The following is a 17,481-nucleotide window of genomic DNA, read 5'->3' as shown; positions in this document are numbered from 1 at the left end:
TGCATAACTGTTTAATTATACAACATTCTAGTATGACGCTGTTATATTAATGTAAATAAATATTTATTTAAAAAAAACTGCATTTGCTACAGCCTATGCTATATATCTATTGAACTGAAGCCAGCCCAGCAGGGAGTAGCCACATAGCCTTAATACATGGCCTGCATAAATTCCATTACACAAATAATACATAAATATAAGATATAATATGTACAAAAGCATAGACAAAAAATAAATTGACAACAGAACTGTTATAATGTTCAGTTTGTTTACATACTCGTAGATGTAGTATGATCATGCGTCAGAGGCATGTGTGAGGCGCGGAGCCTCTCCGCGGTAATCTAGTCACGCATCTCCTGCAGCATCTTCGCATAAATATTCACCCCCACGTCATCTATCACTGCTCGTAACGCGTGTCATAATCGATACATGAGCTTATGTTGGATAAAGTTTCATGCAAATGTTTAGAATAACTAAGATATTTGAAAGTACATTGTTGTAATACACTTTTCAAGGTATTGTCAGTGGTTTGATTGTTGTAGCACCACCACTATAAGTAGTAGGGATTCACCGGTTCTGGGGCACCGATTTTCCCCCCTCCCCTCTCTATTCACCGGTTGTGGGGCACCGACTTTTCCCCCTCGCTTCCCCGTCCCCCCGCTGCCCTGTTTGCCACGATCGAGGGGTGAGCCCGGCTAAAAAAAAAAAAAAAAAAAAAAAAAAAAAAAAAAAGTTTGGTGTCAAAATGGGGGTTTCCGACCACGCCCGATCGATTGCACGCATTTATTTTACGCTATCTCCTTTGCTTACGAAGTTAGCTTTTATGAATAACGACCTCTAATTCATTATCTAATCACCTCCTTATCTCATTAAGCTCGCTATGTCCATATAACAATACGGACCTTACTTATCTAATCACCACTCGCTGTCCTCACAACATAATAGGGTCATTATCACTGTGTCGTTAATGATGGGGGTATGCGCATGGTAATGCAATAAAAAAAACTTCGTATTGACATTGTTTATTATTTCCAAAACAACCTTTTGAACAATTGCGATACTACAATATCGTTTATCAATTTATCCTCACAAAACAGGCTTAAAAAATCTCTGAGTGTATTTCCATAATACATGTAATGCAAGTATGTAAGACTATATTCTCCACAAACTGAAGACCAATCAAGTTGTATTCTATATCTATTAAAATCCCAATGCTTTGCGTTCCTTCTGAAAAAGGCTTTGTGATGGCCTGTTGGTGGTCGGCCATATGAATCAAAATACCCACCGATGCCATTTCTGTCTATGTACATGCCTACCCAGTGAGAGCCTGGTTCACTGTCAGGGTCCAAATTACTTATCAAGTACATTGGAGTCTTAACGTATAGCGGTAATCGGTTTGCTGCATAGACATTGTTTTTCAAGCTACAATGAATTTTACTTAAATGCTTCTGAATCTCGATTGTATCCATTGTGCATGCCTACTTATCGATACCTCTGATAGGTACAATACACTATTTACAAATGCAGAGCAAAATTATCCAAACCTTATATTTAAAGGGACGCAATATGGTTTAACTCGAATGAAAGACTTCAAATAGGTATAATATATTACATTTATTAGGCTTTTACTTACATCTAAGTATATAAATTTATCTTAACTACTGTAGTCGACGGTTACATTTCGGTTCTTATCAATTTCAATAACGTTATCAAACTCTGCATACACTATACAGTTAATAGTTTCGGTTAGAGTTGATTCAAACCGAACTTCTACCCTTACACTGCCATGCTTTATAAGATTCCAATGAGTCATGGAATTTGATGACAAATCAGGAGTTAGGTCAAACGCTAATAGGCAGTAACCTTTTGCATATTGCTCCCTAGATATTCCATTACCTTCATTTAGAAAATGTATACCAGTCCCCGAAAATAAAGTGTGATAGGCTGCAGTAAAAATATCATTCTCGAATGATGGTTGCAATGCTTTTGAAGGTATTTGTTGGCCATCAATATATAAACAAAATGTGTTCATAGCATAGTTTTCAAAATTGAATGGATTTTTAGTAAGACTTCCATTGAATGCTGTGTTGTTTACAAATCCAACTATACATCTTTTAGGTACTTGCCCCAGAAAAATGTTGTCAAGAGTCTTTCCCTGAACCCCTGATGGTATAGTTAAAACTTTGACTTCAGCTCGAGTAATAGGATATTTTGCTGTAGTAGAGGCTAAGACTTTTTGATGTGCGAGGAGTACAGTTGGATTTATTCGTGCTCTACGAACAATAAGAGTTGCATCCGTAATGCATACTTTACATTTTATATCACTTCGTAAGTTGGATTTATTCGTGCTCTACGAACAATAAGAGTTGCATCCGTAATGCATAATTCACATTTTAAATAACTCCGGGCACTGATAAGGTACTTATCATAATGAAAGGAAACTTGTTCGTACTTGTTTGTTGGCCCATTAGGATATGGTGAATCAATAGCATTGGAACTTTGACCGATGATAAGGTAATAGGATGTAGTTATCTCGGGTGGTTACAATAACCAAATATATTTAGACGCTGATAAGTGAGTGCTTATAAGCAGGAAGGGAGGAGTATGCTCTCATAGTTCGTTTGGTGAAGTAACAGTGAACAGTTTGGTTTGTGAAGTGTAGTGCATCCAAGTGTCAACAATGGAGGTAAGTAAGTCTTGATAATATTGAATTGATTTGTGTCACTTTCCAATATCATTTCATTTGACACTAACTTTGCCTTTGTGTTGTTTTAGAATATATATGAAGCAAATACATTTAAACAATATTATTGCACGCTATCTGACGAGGAAGACATATCTCAAGAAACAAAGAAATCAAAAATTTTAAAAAGAAATAATTCGAATGATAACTTGGACTCAATATTCGAATTGCCAAAGACAAAAATTAGAAAACTTTCATCAACCGTATCTAGAGCTCAACGAGATGGTGGAACAGTGTATATAACTACTAACAGAGATGATGAAGCACATTCGTCACATTTAATAAAAATAGATATTTATGATTTAAATAAATTATCCAACGTGCCACAGTCTCAACATTGGAAACATGCATCCCTAAGAATCAAATATTACACAGACGAAAACAGTTCAACATATAAAGAAATGAATAATGTTATATACAAAATGTGCACAGATATTTCGAAAACAGAGAGTAGTAAGAAATACTCATTTAACAATAAATAATTAGTTAATGACCTAATCATACTTTTAAAATATTTATTTATGGTATAATAACTATTAAGTGAGGGTTGATTGTCATGCTAATTATTTTGTTTTGATGTATAATTACTTGCTAAGTATATAAGAAGAAAGTGCCATTTTCATATCATTACCAGTTGGTTTACAACTTCATACACGTATAAACGACCTCCTCTGTAACCCTGTTCTACACATCATAATGGATAGTTTCCAAAAAATTTATACAACTGTTTTCGTCGATGAAAGTCAAATTGAAGAAGAACTTGCAAAAGTTTGTGAAGAAATAGAAATTAACAATGAACTCATCGATATATGCAGACAAGTCGAAAGTGCAATCATAAATCAAAGTAGTCAACACGATAAAGAATCGCTTCAGACTTCCTGCTTGCTTGAAAATCCTACTAAGTATGTATTTTTTTTTTTTTCTACATGCATTTCTTTCTATATTACATTATTTAAATCTTGAAATATAAATACATTTTTTTTTTTTTCATAGTCAACACCAACAAGTCGGAGGTGCAATGAAGAGAAGCAGCTATGACATCGACAGTCCGAAGGCCAAGAGGATAAAAGTTAATGAAGGTGCTTCAACGTCATCTGATATCAACCTCACAGACAATGGAAAGGTTATGTGTGATGTTTGTCAACGACTTGTAAGTAAAAGATATTTTGCCAACCACATAAAAAGTAACATTCACAAAAATAATATTTTTAAATCTCATAGTACTCAAGCTAATGTTTCAGTAATCGAATCAGCTTTCGGTCAGCGAATAATTTCATACAGAATCAAAAGTAAATTAAATGAATCAGTAGATACACTTAAAACGCCCGAATTATTTTTTAATTCAATAAAAGATAATATTTGTTCATTGATCGAAGAGTCCATTAAAATGCACATTTTGTTTAAGATCAATTTTATACTACATGCAAATTTTACACAGCAAACCAAAGATCTTACAAACACATTCGATTTTCAAACATGTAATTATACTGTTTCTCAAGGTGATGACTTAAATATTTTTTTTTCATCATTAATTGAGACGTTATCAAATAAAATCAGTTCATTCGAGAAAAAAGATAGCGGTTGGAGTTTAACGCAAATCAAACATTTAGAAATGAATATAAATAAATTCAACCCACTACGTGGCACTTCGTATATAGACCTACCTCATGACATTAAAGTAAGAAAAGCCGTTATTAATGTGCAAAACGCTGACAATATGTGTTTTAAATGGGCATTGCTTTCCGCCTTATATCCTACTACTAGTAAAAGTAATAGAGTTTCATCGTACAGCATGCATTCAAACAAACTAAACTTCAATGGCATCTCCTTTCCAGTAAAGCTTTCGGATGTACCAAAAATTGAAAAATTGAATAATATAAGTATTAACATATTTGGATTAGAATATAATCGGGAGAAAAAAATTCATGATGTAATTGGACCATTAATAATGACTAAATTTCGTAAAAGTGTACATATTAATTTGTTATACCTTAAGAAAGGTTTAAACGCTCATTTTTGTTATATCAAAAATATGTCGCGATTGGTGAGTAAACAAATTTCTAACCAAGAGCATGCAATTTTCTTATGTGATGGATGTTTATTACATTTTCCAACTCAACAGCGATTAGATGATCATCAGGAAAATGATTGCGCTCATATTAAAACCAATATACCAGATGGTACTAAAACATTGAAAGACTGGTTCGGAAAACCAGCGGCAAATAATAAAATAAAATTTGAGAATTTTAACAACAAACTAAAATTACCCTTTGTTATATATGCTGACTTTGAAGCATTTTTAAAACCAATAAATGTATGTTCTAATGATCCGTCTAGGTCTTACACAGAAAATATTCAAAAGCATGATGTGTATAGTTTCGGTTATTATATAAAATGTTCGTATGATGATACTTTATCAAAATTCGAAACATATAGTGGGCCAGATTGCGCAACAGAGTTTATGAAACGTTTATATGAAGATTTAAAATTAATATGTACAAAAAATATTTTTCAAATGAGGCCTAAGCCTTTATCTAGTGATGATGAAAATAATTTATTATCGGAATCTAAAATTTGTCATGTATGTGAAACGAATTTGAACGAAGATAAACATTTCGATTTTGACTTTCATACTGGCACTATTAGAGGTGTAGTTCATGAAATCTGTTTAAAAAAATTTAAGACTCCGCGTTATATTCCAGTATTCCTACATAATCTGAGTCATTATGATGCACATTTTATTGTTCATGCCCTAAATTTTGTCGATGGAGAAGTAAAAATAATTCCGCAAAATAAAGAGAGGTACATTTCTTTTTCAAAAACATTAACAGTAAATAATAATCAGATAAGTCTAAGATTTGTAGATTCATATAAATTTTTATCTTGCAGTCTAGATCAATTAGCTAAAAATCTTAGTGATGAACAATTTCATGATTTAAAAAGAAACTTCCCTTGCAATGACGACTTTACCAAATTAAGGAGAAAAGGAATTTATCCCTACGAATTCATGACTTCTTATGATTCATTAAAACTCAAGTCACTTCCAACTCAAAGTGAGTTCTATAGCTCGTTAACAGATTCAAATGTCTCCGATGATGATTATAATCGTGCAAATGAAATTTGGAAACATTTTCGTTGTCAAAATATGTTAGATTACTCAAACTTATATCTTAAAACTGATGTATTGCTCTTGACTGACGTTTTTGAAAACTTCAGAGAGCTTTGTATTAAGACTTATGGGTTAGATCCCGCTCACTACTACACTGCTCCAGGGTTAAGTTGGGATGCAATGTTGAAGTATACAAAAATTGAATTAGATCTATTGATGGATTACGAACAAATAGCATTTTTTAAGGCCGGTATCAGAGGTGGTGTATCTCAATGCAGCAATCGTTATGCAAAAGCAAACAATCAATTCATGGAAGATTACGATAAAAATGAACCTCAATCATATTTAATATACTTGGATGCTAATAATTTGTATGGTTGGGCTATGTCTCAATATCTACCCACTGGAGACTTTGAATGGGTAAACCCTGAAACAAACTTTAATGTATCCGATACATCAAATATTGGTTACGTTTTGGAAGTTGATTTAAAATATCCTGATGATCTCCACGACTTGCATTCTGACTTACCACTATGTCCTGAAAATATATGCATTGGTAATTCAAAAGATATAAAATTAATTTCAAATCTAAACGATAAAATTAAATATAAAATACATTACAAAAACCTTAAACAATGTCTTAGTATGGGAATGAAGGTAACTAAAATACACAGGATACTAAAGTTTAAACAAAGTCCTTGGTTAGAGAAATATATAGATTTAAACACAAACATGCGGACATTAGCAAAGTCTGTTTTTGAAAAAGATTTCTATAAATTAATGAATAATTCAGTATTTGGAAAAACTATGGAGAATATAGAAAAAAGAGTAAATGTTAAGTTGTTAACACATTGGGAAAATAGAGGTAAAATTTTAGGTGTCAACGACTACATTGCAAGGCCAGATTTTAAAAATTTAAGTATATTCACATCAGACCTAGTGGCAGTACAAATGCTAAAGTGTAAACTTAATTATAATAAACCAATATATTTAGGATTTTGTATTTTAGATATTTCAAAGACCCTTATGTATGAATTCCATTACAACTACATGATTCCTAAGTTTCAAAACAAAAATAAATTATTGTATACGGATACAGACAGTTTAATTTACCAAATATTTACAAACAACTTTTATGAAGATATAAAACCTGACCTTAAGATGCATTTCGATTCTTCTGATTATCCATCTGACAATATTTATGGGTATCCACAAGTTAACAAAAAGAAAATAGGTTTTTTCAAAGACGAAAATAATGGAAAAATATTTAGAGAATTTGTGGGTCTAAGATCTAAAATGTATGCAATAGATGTTGAAAACAAATTTGTTGCAAAGGCTAAAGGCGTTAATAAAAGTGTTACAAAAAATATGCAAATGCATAACTATAAGGCATGTCTTTTCGAGAAAAATATTCAATTCGGAGCAATGTTAAGATTTAAATCAATCAAACATAAAATTTATACACAAAAAATAAATAAAAAATGTTTATCATACAGCGACACTAAGAGGCATATTTTGCCTAATGGTATTGACACATTAGCTTGGGGTCATTACAAACTTAGATAACAACGGTGAAATATTGGTTTACTTGCAAATATGTTTAATGTAATTCTTTGAACTATATATTATCTTAATTGTGTTTATAAATGTGTATGTCTAGTTTATAATTGTTAGTTTGGTAATGTATTTCAATGTTTGTTCCTGTAAACCATTTCATGTATGTGTTCTAGTTTTAAGACAAATTATACTTGATTATTATAAATGTATATTGTTCATTAAATTATCTTCATTGTTAAATAAAACGTTGTGCAGTCAACTTGTTTTAAAAATGTTTCATTTCATTCATCCCTTTACTGCAATAGTTGCTGGTCCAAGTGGATGTGGAAAGTCACAATTCGTTACAAACTTCTTGAAATATGTAAAAGATATTTGTAGTACAAGTTTCGATCAAGTTACATGGTGTTTTGATGAAATGCAACCTTTATACAACTTGAAACTTGTTAATTACCATCAAGGTATGCCAGATCTTAGTATGTTTGATGGGAAAGGTCCCCAGCTTGTTATCATCGATGATCTTATGAGAGAATCGGATGGCCGCATCGTTGACATTTTTACAAAAGGAAGTCATCATAGAAATTTGAGTGTGTTTTATATAACTCAAAATTTGTTTCATCAAGGTAGAGGTCAGAGGGACATTTCCTTAAACTCGAGTTATATAATATATTTTAAAAATCCACGTGATAAAACACAGATTCGACACTTAGCGAGACAAGTATCACCTGAAAATACTAAATTCATGGAAGATTCTTATAAAGATGCAACGACAGAACCTCATGGATATTTAATGATAGATTTAAAACAAAATACTAGTGATATATGTAGATTAAAAACAAAAATATTCCCTTCTGACTGTTACTGTACTGTATACTTACCTACAAAGGGGTTTAAATATGCAAAGCAACAAGAAATTTCCGTCATTTATTAATAATGTCTCGAACCTTGAAGACACATAAAAAGTTTTTAGAAGCTCTTCATATTCTTAAACCAAAATACCAAAAAGCACTCTTAAAATCCTGCAACGAACAAGAGATAAATTGTATTTGTGAATGTATCTATAACGTTTTACAAGGTAAAGTACAACTCCCAGAAAATGAGAAGAATAAATTAAAGAAATACAAACACTTACTTCGACAACTGGTGCGTAAAACTACAAACAAAGTCCGTAAAAATATTATAATTCAAAAAGGGGGATCATTTTTACCAATAATATTAGGTTCAGTTCTGAGTGCACTAGTAAATACCCTAACATGAACATGGAACACGCTAAGAAAATGTTACTTATAGATCCAGGTATAATAGAAAAAATTAATCAACAAACAATGTTAGACAGTCCCATGTCTAGACTGGATGCCGAAATGCAAAATATATTAAAAAGTAATATTGAAGATAGAGAAAAGTGTATTCTCTATTTACAAATTTTACAAAGGTACCTACACCATACTCAAGAAGACCGAAAACCTTATGAGTTACCTATTGTTACTAATTTTTCTGATGTTAATACTGGTGATACAGATAATATCAAAATGAAAATTGATAATAATAAACTGGAATTAGATACGAATAATAAATTTAATTTAAAGAAAGATTTTAGTGATATAAAACTACAGGAAGAAGCTAAGACTAATATAGTTGCTGAACAGACTCCAAAGCGAACAACAGTTGATATAAATGAACACGAAAAGGTTAACTCACCAACGTATACACCGAAACAAATATTGAGAGTGATACCTAAAACATATTTAAAGAAAGGTGAGCTGTTGCTAGGTCTCTTGTCTGATCACAAGGATAAAATTAATTGGGATGGCGAGGGTACTGTATTCATAGACAAAGTTAAAATTCCTGGAAGTAACATCATAGACTTGGTGAGTGATTTTATTAGACCAAGTAGAAAAATTGATCCAGTAGGATGGCAACAATTTGCAACTTTATTGAAAGATATCAATACACCAGTTACCTACCTTGGTAATACTAAAAGAACTGGCTTTATAACTCAGCTAATATTAGATGAGCATAAGAACTTTACACCTCGAAAAGATCCGAATTCAACACCAACTAGTACTGAAAGAGAAAAAGTAAAACCCAAGAAAAAATTAGTCTGGGAGAAATGGAGCCCTTATTAGAAATAAATAGTATTTATTATAACCCTTCTCATCCTGCTGCATTCGGTAGTATTAATAAATTAGCCAAAGCTATGAAAGGTAAAATGAAAAGAGAAGATGTAAAAGATTGGCTACGCTCACAAGAAACATACACATTACATAAACCTGTAACAAGAAGGTTTTCCCGTAACAAATACATACTGTCAAATTTCAATATTCTTTGGCAAGCGGATTTAAGTGATTTGAGAACATATTCTAAGTACAATGATGGATTTAACTTTATTCTTTGTGTAATTGATGTATTTAGCAAATATGCATTTGTAAGAGCTATGAAAAATAAAAATTCATTTAATATTAAAGAATGTTTTGAAAGTATTTTCATTGAAGCTAATGCAACACCCATACATATTCAGTCTGATAAGGGTACAGAATTTATTTCCAAAGATGTGCAAAGTTATTTAAAAAGTAAAAATATAAATTACTATACTACTAATAATCCCGATATTAAAGCAAGTATTGTTGAAAGATTTCAAAGAACCCTCAAAATGAAGATGTGGCGTTATTTTACACACAATAATACTTATAAATATATTGATGTTTTACAAGACTTGGTATATGCATATAATCATAGTTATCATTCAAGTATTAAAATGTGCCCCTGTGATGTTAACTCACATAATATTATGACTGTATGGAATAATTTATATGATAGAGATAAGAAACAAACAGAAGCAACAACACAATTACCTAACTTCCACATCGGTGACTATGTAAGAATAACCAAGTATAAGCATATATTTCAAAAAGGATATGAATCTAATTGGAGTGATGAAATATTTATTATATCCTCAATTATAGATCGGTCTCCATGGGTTGTATACACTTTGAAAGACTTACAAAATGAAACAATAAGTGGGACTTTCTATGAAAAGGAGTTACAAAAGGTATCTTATAATCCTACCTCAAGTTATAAAATAGATAAAATAATCAGTACGCGATATTCTGGTGTCAGAAAGCAAGTGTTGGTGAAGTGGAAAGGTTATCCAGATAAATTTAATAGCTGGGTGTTGGCCTCTGAATTAGAAAAAATATGATGAAAGAAAGTTTCTATTTAACATTGCTAAGTAACAGTTCTATGGAGTACTTTCCTGATAACAAAACAACGAAGTTTTCAACAAAATTACCAAAATCCTTAACGCTAGATGGGGAATGGTCAGTTGGAGTTGCCGAATTTCAATATCCATGTACCATGTTTACTGTACAAGAACATGAAAATATTATATATATTACAAAATCCATGACCATGCCAGGCGATCAAATACCATCCTTAGTATATTACAAGACTCATATTCCAGCGACGAATTATGACAACATAGATCATATTTTGGTAGCTTTAAATAATACAAAGGAAAATATAAAATTTCGTTATGATGAAGTATCAAAATTAGTTTGTGTTTCTGTTACCGATAAATCAATAAGATCAGTGAAGCTATCTCCTAAGCTGTCGTTTCAACTTGGGTTTGAACCTGACAGGAATCTCATTGAAAGAAACACAGGAAAGTGTCCTGCAAATTTACATTTAGGTCTACCATCACAATTATTTGTATATTGCGATATAGTTGAACCACAGATAGTAGGTGACGTCATGACTCCTTTACTAAGAATTATACCATTAGATCCAATGAAATATATTTATGGGGCGAATAAAATGCATGTTTTTTCACCTCCTCACTATTTACCAATCATGCGACGAGAATTTGACACTATTGAAATAGATATAAGGTCAACCACTGGTCAAAAGATACCATTTCAATTTGGAACTGTGTGTATCAAACTTCACTTTAAAAAACACAACAATGTTTTCTCATAATAATAATAATAATAATATGACTTGCCCCTACGAACATTATTATTCCCATCAAGCTGGTTCTGGTATTGGAGTAATATATAAAGGAGCCGCGTTTCAACGTGGTCATGGCATTGGCAGTTTTTTAGGAGGCTTGTTTAGATCAGTTTTACCTTTGCTTTCAAGGGGTGCTAGAGTTATAGGAAAAGAAGCACTAGGCGCTGGAGTTGGTATTTTGTCGGACTTAGTGAATGCACGACCCATGGAGGATTCAATAAAATCTCGCCTCAAGGACGCTAGTTCCAATTTAAAACGAAAAGTTGATGAAAAAATTGATAGAATAAACATGTCTGGATCGGGGTATATAACGAAGAGAAAGCGTCTTTCCTCACTCAGTGCACGCTCAGCTGCTAAAGTGAAAGCTATTAAAAAATTGGCAGTTTCTCGTGCCAACATAAAAGATATTTTTTCATAACTAATAAATTTAAGGAATTATGTCTTTCTTACATAGTCATTCTTGTGAATGTATAAAGTCTGAACTAGATTTATTTGCATTGCCATCAACACAAACAAGTATTGAAAATGGTATTTGGATTCATTACAAACCAATTTCGTCTCTTGCTGATGATGGACCAATAGAATTTCAAGTACCAGGATCTGGTGACGATTACCTAGATTTATCGCATACGTTAATACATATTAAAGCAAAGATAGTTAACCTAGATTCATCAAAAGTGAGCACACCCACAGTAATAGCACCAATAAATAACTGGTTACACTCACTATTCAGCCAGTTAGATGTATATTTAAATCAAAAACTTGTGTCACCACCTAATAATACATATGCTTACCGTGCTTATTTGGAAACTCTGCTGAACTACTCTCCTGCCGCAAAGAAATCTCATTTGACTTGTGGTCTTTGGTATGAAGATGCAGCTGGTCAAATGAACTCAACAGACAACACAAATCCTGGATTTCTGAAACGACAAAAACTAGCATCTGAAAGTAAAGAAATAGAAATGATTGGACATCTACATGGTGATATATTTAACCAAGAAAAGTTTTTAATTAATGGGGTTCAAATGAGTGTCAAATTAATTCGCTCAAGAGAATCGTTTAATCTGATGGGTTCTTCTACTGATATAAAATGTAAAGTATGCATTACGGATGCAACTCTTATTGTTCGTAGAGCACGAATAAATCCAACTGTACTCCTCGCACATCAAAAAGTCTTAGCCTCTACTACAGCAAAATATCCTATTACTCGAGCTGAAGTCAAAGTTTTAACTATACCATCAGGGGTTCAGGGAAAGACTCTTGACAACATTTTTCTGGGGCAAGTACCTAAAAGATGTATAGTTGGATTTGTAAACAACACAGCATTCAATGGAAGTCTTACTAAAAATCCATTCAATTTTGAAAACTATGCTATGAACACATTTTGTTTATATATTGATGGCCAACAAATACCTTCAAAAGCATTGCAACCATCATTCGAGAATGATATTTTTACTGCAGCCTATCACACTTTATTTTCGGGGACTGGTATACATTTTCTAAATGAAGGTAATGGAATATCTAGGGAGCAATATGCAAAAGGTTACTGCCTATTAGCGTTTGACCTAACTCCTGATTTGTCATCAAATTCCATGACTCATTGGAATCTTATAAAGCATGGCAGTGTAAGGGTAGAAGTTCGGTTTGAATCAACTCTAACCGAAACTATTAACTGTATAGTGTATGCAGAGTTTGATAACGTTATTGAAATTGATAAGAACCGAAATGTAACCGTCGACTACAGTAGTTAAGATAAATTTATATACTTAGATGTAAGTAAAAGCCTAATAAATGTAATATATTATACCTATTTGAAGTCTTTCATTCGAGTTAAACCATATTGCGTCCCTTTAAATATAAGGTTTGGATAATTTTGCTCTGCATTTGTAAATAGTGTATTGTACCTATCAGAGGTATCGATAAGTAGGCATGCACAATGGATACAATCGAGATTCAGAAGCATTTAAGTAAAATTCATTGTAGCTTGAAAAACAATGTCTATGCAGCAAACCGATTACCGCTATACGTTAAGACTCCAATGTACTTGATAAGTAATTTGGACCCTGACAGTGAACCAGGCTCTCACTGGGTAGGCATGTACATAGACAGAAATGGCATCGGTGGGTATTTTGATTCATATGGCCGACCACCAACAGGCCATCACAAAGCCTTTTTCAGAAGGAACGCAAAGCATTGGGATTTTAATAGATATAGAATACAACTTGATTGGTCTTCAGTTTGTGGAGAATATAGTCTTACATACTTGCATTACATGTATTATGGAAATACACTCAGAGATTTTTTAAGCCTGTTTTGTGAGGATAAATTGATAAACGATATTGTAGTATCGCAATTGTTCAAAAGGTTGTTTTGGAAATAATAAACAATGTCAATACGAAGTTTTTTTTATTGCATTACCATGCGCATACCCCCATCATTAACGACACAGTGATAATGACCCTATTATGTTGTGAGGACAGCGAGTGGTGATTAGATAAGTAAGGTCCGTATTGTTATATGGACATAGCGAGCTTAATGAGATAAGGAGGTGATTAGATAATGAATTAGAGGTCGTTATTCATAAAAGCTAACTTCGTAAGCAAAGGAGATAGCGTAAAATAAATGCGTGCAATCGATCGGGCGTGGTCGGAAACCCCCATTTTGACACCAAACTTTTTTTTTTTTTTTTTTTTTTTTTTTTTTTTTTTTAGCCGGGCTCACCCCTCGATCGTGGCAAACAGGGCAGCGGGGGGACGGGGAAGCGAGGGGGAAAAGTCGGTGCCCCACAACCGGTGAATAGAGAGGGGAGGGGGGAAAATCGGTGCCCCAGAACCGGTGAATCCCTACTACTACTATACGTATTCCTAGTTTAAAGGCCGCATTGAAGAATATAGTAATTCGAGGTGTTTAACTTAGTATTCAGTGGCAACGTTTATCTCTTATGTTTGTTTTTAATAATTTTGGGTAGCAAACTTGTATAGACTACTAAAATAAATTGGAAGTAGGACTGAATTTCTATCTAAGATAGCCCGAAAATGGGCATTTTTTAGAAATGATGACGTTTTATGGTGAAACGACTAAATATCTTTGCTTGTATCAAAACCGAAAATAGCGACACCTCAACATTATATGTTCGTAAATATAATCTTTCTGGTACAGGATCCCTAGTATAGTTTTCATCATTTATTAATAACAAGCTGATTTTTCGTGAGTAGCTTCGTTTCGACAAGACGCCCAACTTTTTTCCTTACAGCAATGTTGGTAAATGGTAGCTTGATGGGGCAGCAAGGATAAAATATGTTGACCGGACGAATTCTAAAAATTTATTACTAACCAAATTTTTCTTTGTCAATTATCAAGATAATTATTTAAATAACGTGAAAAAATATTTGTCCTACAAAATATAAGGTTTTTATTAAGGCGTCCCCCCTCTCCAACATGTATCATAAACAAGGCCATGAAAAGTAATTACTAACCAGCTGATTTTTTTTTTATTGGCTGTCTACCATTTACATAGTCTACCATGCACATTGTCCTACAAATTACATGGTATGTCATCTCGGACCTACACTTAAAAGTTGTAGTACTAATACTTAATGTAAAAATAATTAGTATCAAGCTGAGTGTTCCAGAATAGCTTCGTTTTAATGAGACGCCCAACAAATTCTCGTACGAAAGTTCTCGATTGTGGTTTATAACTAAAATAATAGGGATGAAATATGTTGATTTGACGAATCAAAAAAAAATATTACTAACCGATTTTTTTTTTATTAATTATCGAGACAATTATCTAAATAACGTGAAAAAATATTTGTCCTACAAAATATAAGGTTTTTTTTAAGGCGTCCCCCCTCTCCAACATGTATCATAAACAAGGTCATGAAAAATAATTACTAACCAGCTGATTTTTTTTTTTATAAGCTGTCTAACATTTACACAGCTTACTACCCACATTGTCCTACAAATTGCGAAGTACGTTATTCCAGTCCGCCAGTTTTATAGTTTATTTATATTATATTATAGTTAAATTACAAATCTTGTAGGATTAATAAAAGTTACCCTTTTTTTTGTAGGACATTGTTTTATTTAGATAAAAATTATATTATCCTATCACGTGATACCTTTGTCCTACAGTTACTAATAAAAAAAATAATTCTGCGGAATTAACATCTTTTCAGCGTAGGTCCGAGATGACATACCATGCAATTTGTAGGACAATGTGCATGGTAGACTATGTAAATGGTAGACAGCCAATAAAAAAAAAATCAGCTGGTTAGTAATTATTTTTCATGACCTTGTTTATGATACATGTTGGAGAGGGGGGACGCCTTAATAAAAACCTTATATTTTGTAGGACAAATATTTTTTCACGTTATTTAAATAATTATCTTGATAATTAACAAAGAAAAATTTGGTTAGTAATAAATTTTTAGAATTCGTCCGGTCAACATATTTTATCCTTGCTGCCCCATCAAGCTACCATTTACCAACATTGCTGTAAGGAAAAATGTTGGGCGTCTTGTCGAAACGAAGCTACTCACGAAAAATCAGCTTGTTAGTAATAAATGATGAAAACTATACTAGGGATCCTGTACTATTCATATACTATACACTATAACCGTTATGCATTAATTGGTCATGTATATGTTGTAACGTGAGCGTCGTGTCGTGCGGGCGGCAGCCGGCGCGCTGCCCGGCGCCGCTTGAATATTCAGCGCGCGCGGCACCACTCACTGCCGCTGACGCGCACTCGATAACATACGGATTTATTCATCCTTAGATATATCACGGGTTTATGTATCGTTGTTATCTTATTGCTGTCCCTCTGTTGGGCGCGGGTCTCGTCTCCGCATTAAAAGTAATCTCGTATCCGCATGAAAATGCCATATCCCACCGCTCTTTGAGAACTTTGCTAAGATCTCTCTCAGGTATGCAGCTTTCGTCAGGATGTTTATCCTTCACCGTGAATACATGTCATGATTAATTTCTAATACAAGCATAACTTTAAAAAATTAGAGGTGCATACCTGGGATCGAACCTCGGACCCCACGATCGGGTGACCGAGATTCAATCATTGGGATGTCGCTGCTTCTCTGATTAAGTGTAGTAACAGCTAAAACGTTTCGATGGCGCACAAGTGTACATTTCGTTCATTACCGGATCGCAGTTGAATTCCAGACGCTTCTGAATTTTAAAAGTCACGTACGTGATTAAAACGTTTTTTTGTGAAACGTCTTTCCCATAAGTAGGGGAAGCTTGGAACATTTTTAAGCATGTTGTTCCAAAGTGGATTTTGCGTATTGAACATTAAATATCTAATCATTTTCGGGAAACGGGAGCAACATGAGAGAACCTACATGTTTTAATATTCCCCGTAATGTTTAGACGTTAAACTTCATTATATCATTCATCATAGTGAGAATATTTTATTCTTATTGTCATACATTGCTCACAACCGGCTTTTTAAAGTAAAAATAGAGATAATCATCGTCACGGGCCGTACGTCCATGAATATTCAGCAGCAGCGTCGCCTGTGAGCGCCGCCGTCAGCCGCCGCCGCCGCCGTCGTCGTCGTGCTCGATACGCCATTTAAACCTCGAGGCGGCAGGCAGATATCAAGGGAATTCAGTTTAGAAAGTGTTACGTGGTTAAGGGGCTCTATAAGCCTCGGCAGTTTTCATGCTATCAGTGATGAGAACACTGTACCTCTGTAGATTAACTCGTGATGTTTTTCTTTTTCGTGAAAACAAGAAGAGATTATTATCTTAATAATAATCGGTAATAGTTCAATATATCATTAATAGGCATGTACTAGTTCCAACGTTGGGCCTTTAAGATGAGAAAGCTAAATTGAAAGCCACTAGTTCAATCCTAGATAATGATCATTAAAGTAAGAAGAGATCTAATCACGTGTCACGTGCCTCCTCAGTGAAGTTTCATGAATATTCATCGGCGCGCGGTCGCCGGCACCGCCTCCCTGCTTGACGCCTCATTCAATCTACAACTCGAGGCTCGTGGCGGCGGTCGGCAGGGATTTCACGTGACAACATGAGGCGACGTGATGCGA

General features: G+C 33.5%; 1 protein-coding gene across 1 annotated transcript; it reads left to right on the top strand.

Annotated features, from left to right (window-relative positions):
- The first annotated feature begins 688 nt into the window (after positions 1-688).
- LOC140750487 (uncharacterized) lies at positions 689-12,212 on the top strand. The gene is made up of 3 exons (XM_073084034.1): positions 689-2,686; positions 2,776-3,645; positions 3,737-12,212. Exons 2-3 carry the CDS (start codon positions 3,440-3,442, stop codon positions 7,416-7,418), a joined length of 3,888 nt encoding a protein of 1,295 aa, XP_072940135.1. The 5' UTR covers positions 689-2,686; positions 2,776-3,439; the 3' UTR covers positions 7,419-12,212.
- Positions 12,213-17,481: the final 5,269 nt, after the last annotated feature.

Source organism: Epargyreus clarus, unplaced genomic scaffold, assembly GCF_041222505.1.
Source record: "Epargyreus clarus isolate Ecla_fem2 unplaced genomic scaffold, WU_Ecla_fem_2.2 ptg000019l, whole genome shotgun sequence".
Lineage (NCBI taxonomy): Eukaryota > Metazoa > Arthropoda > Insecta > Lepidoptera > Hesperiidae > Epargyreus > Epargyreus clarus.
Note: the sequence above shows the minus strand (reverse complement) of the source record. Positions and strands in the feature narration are given on the sequence as shown.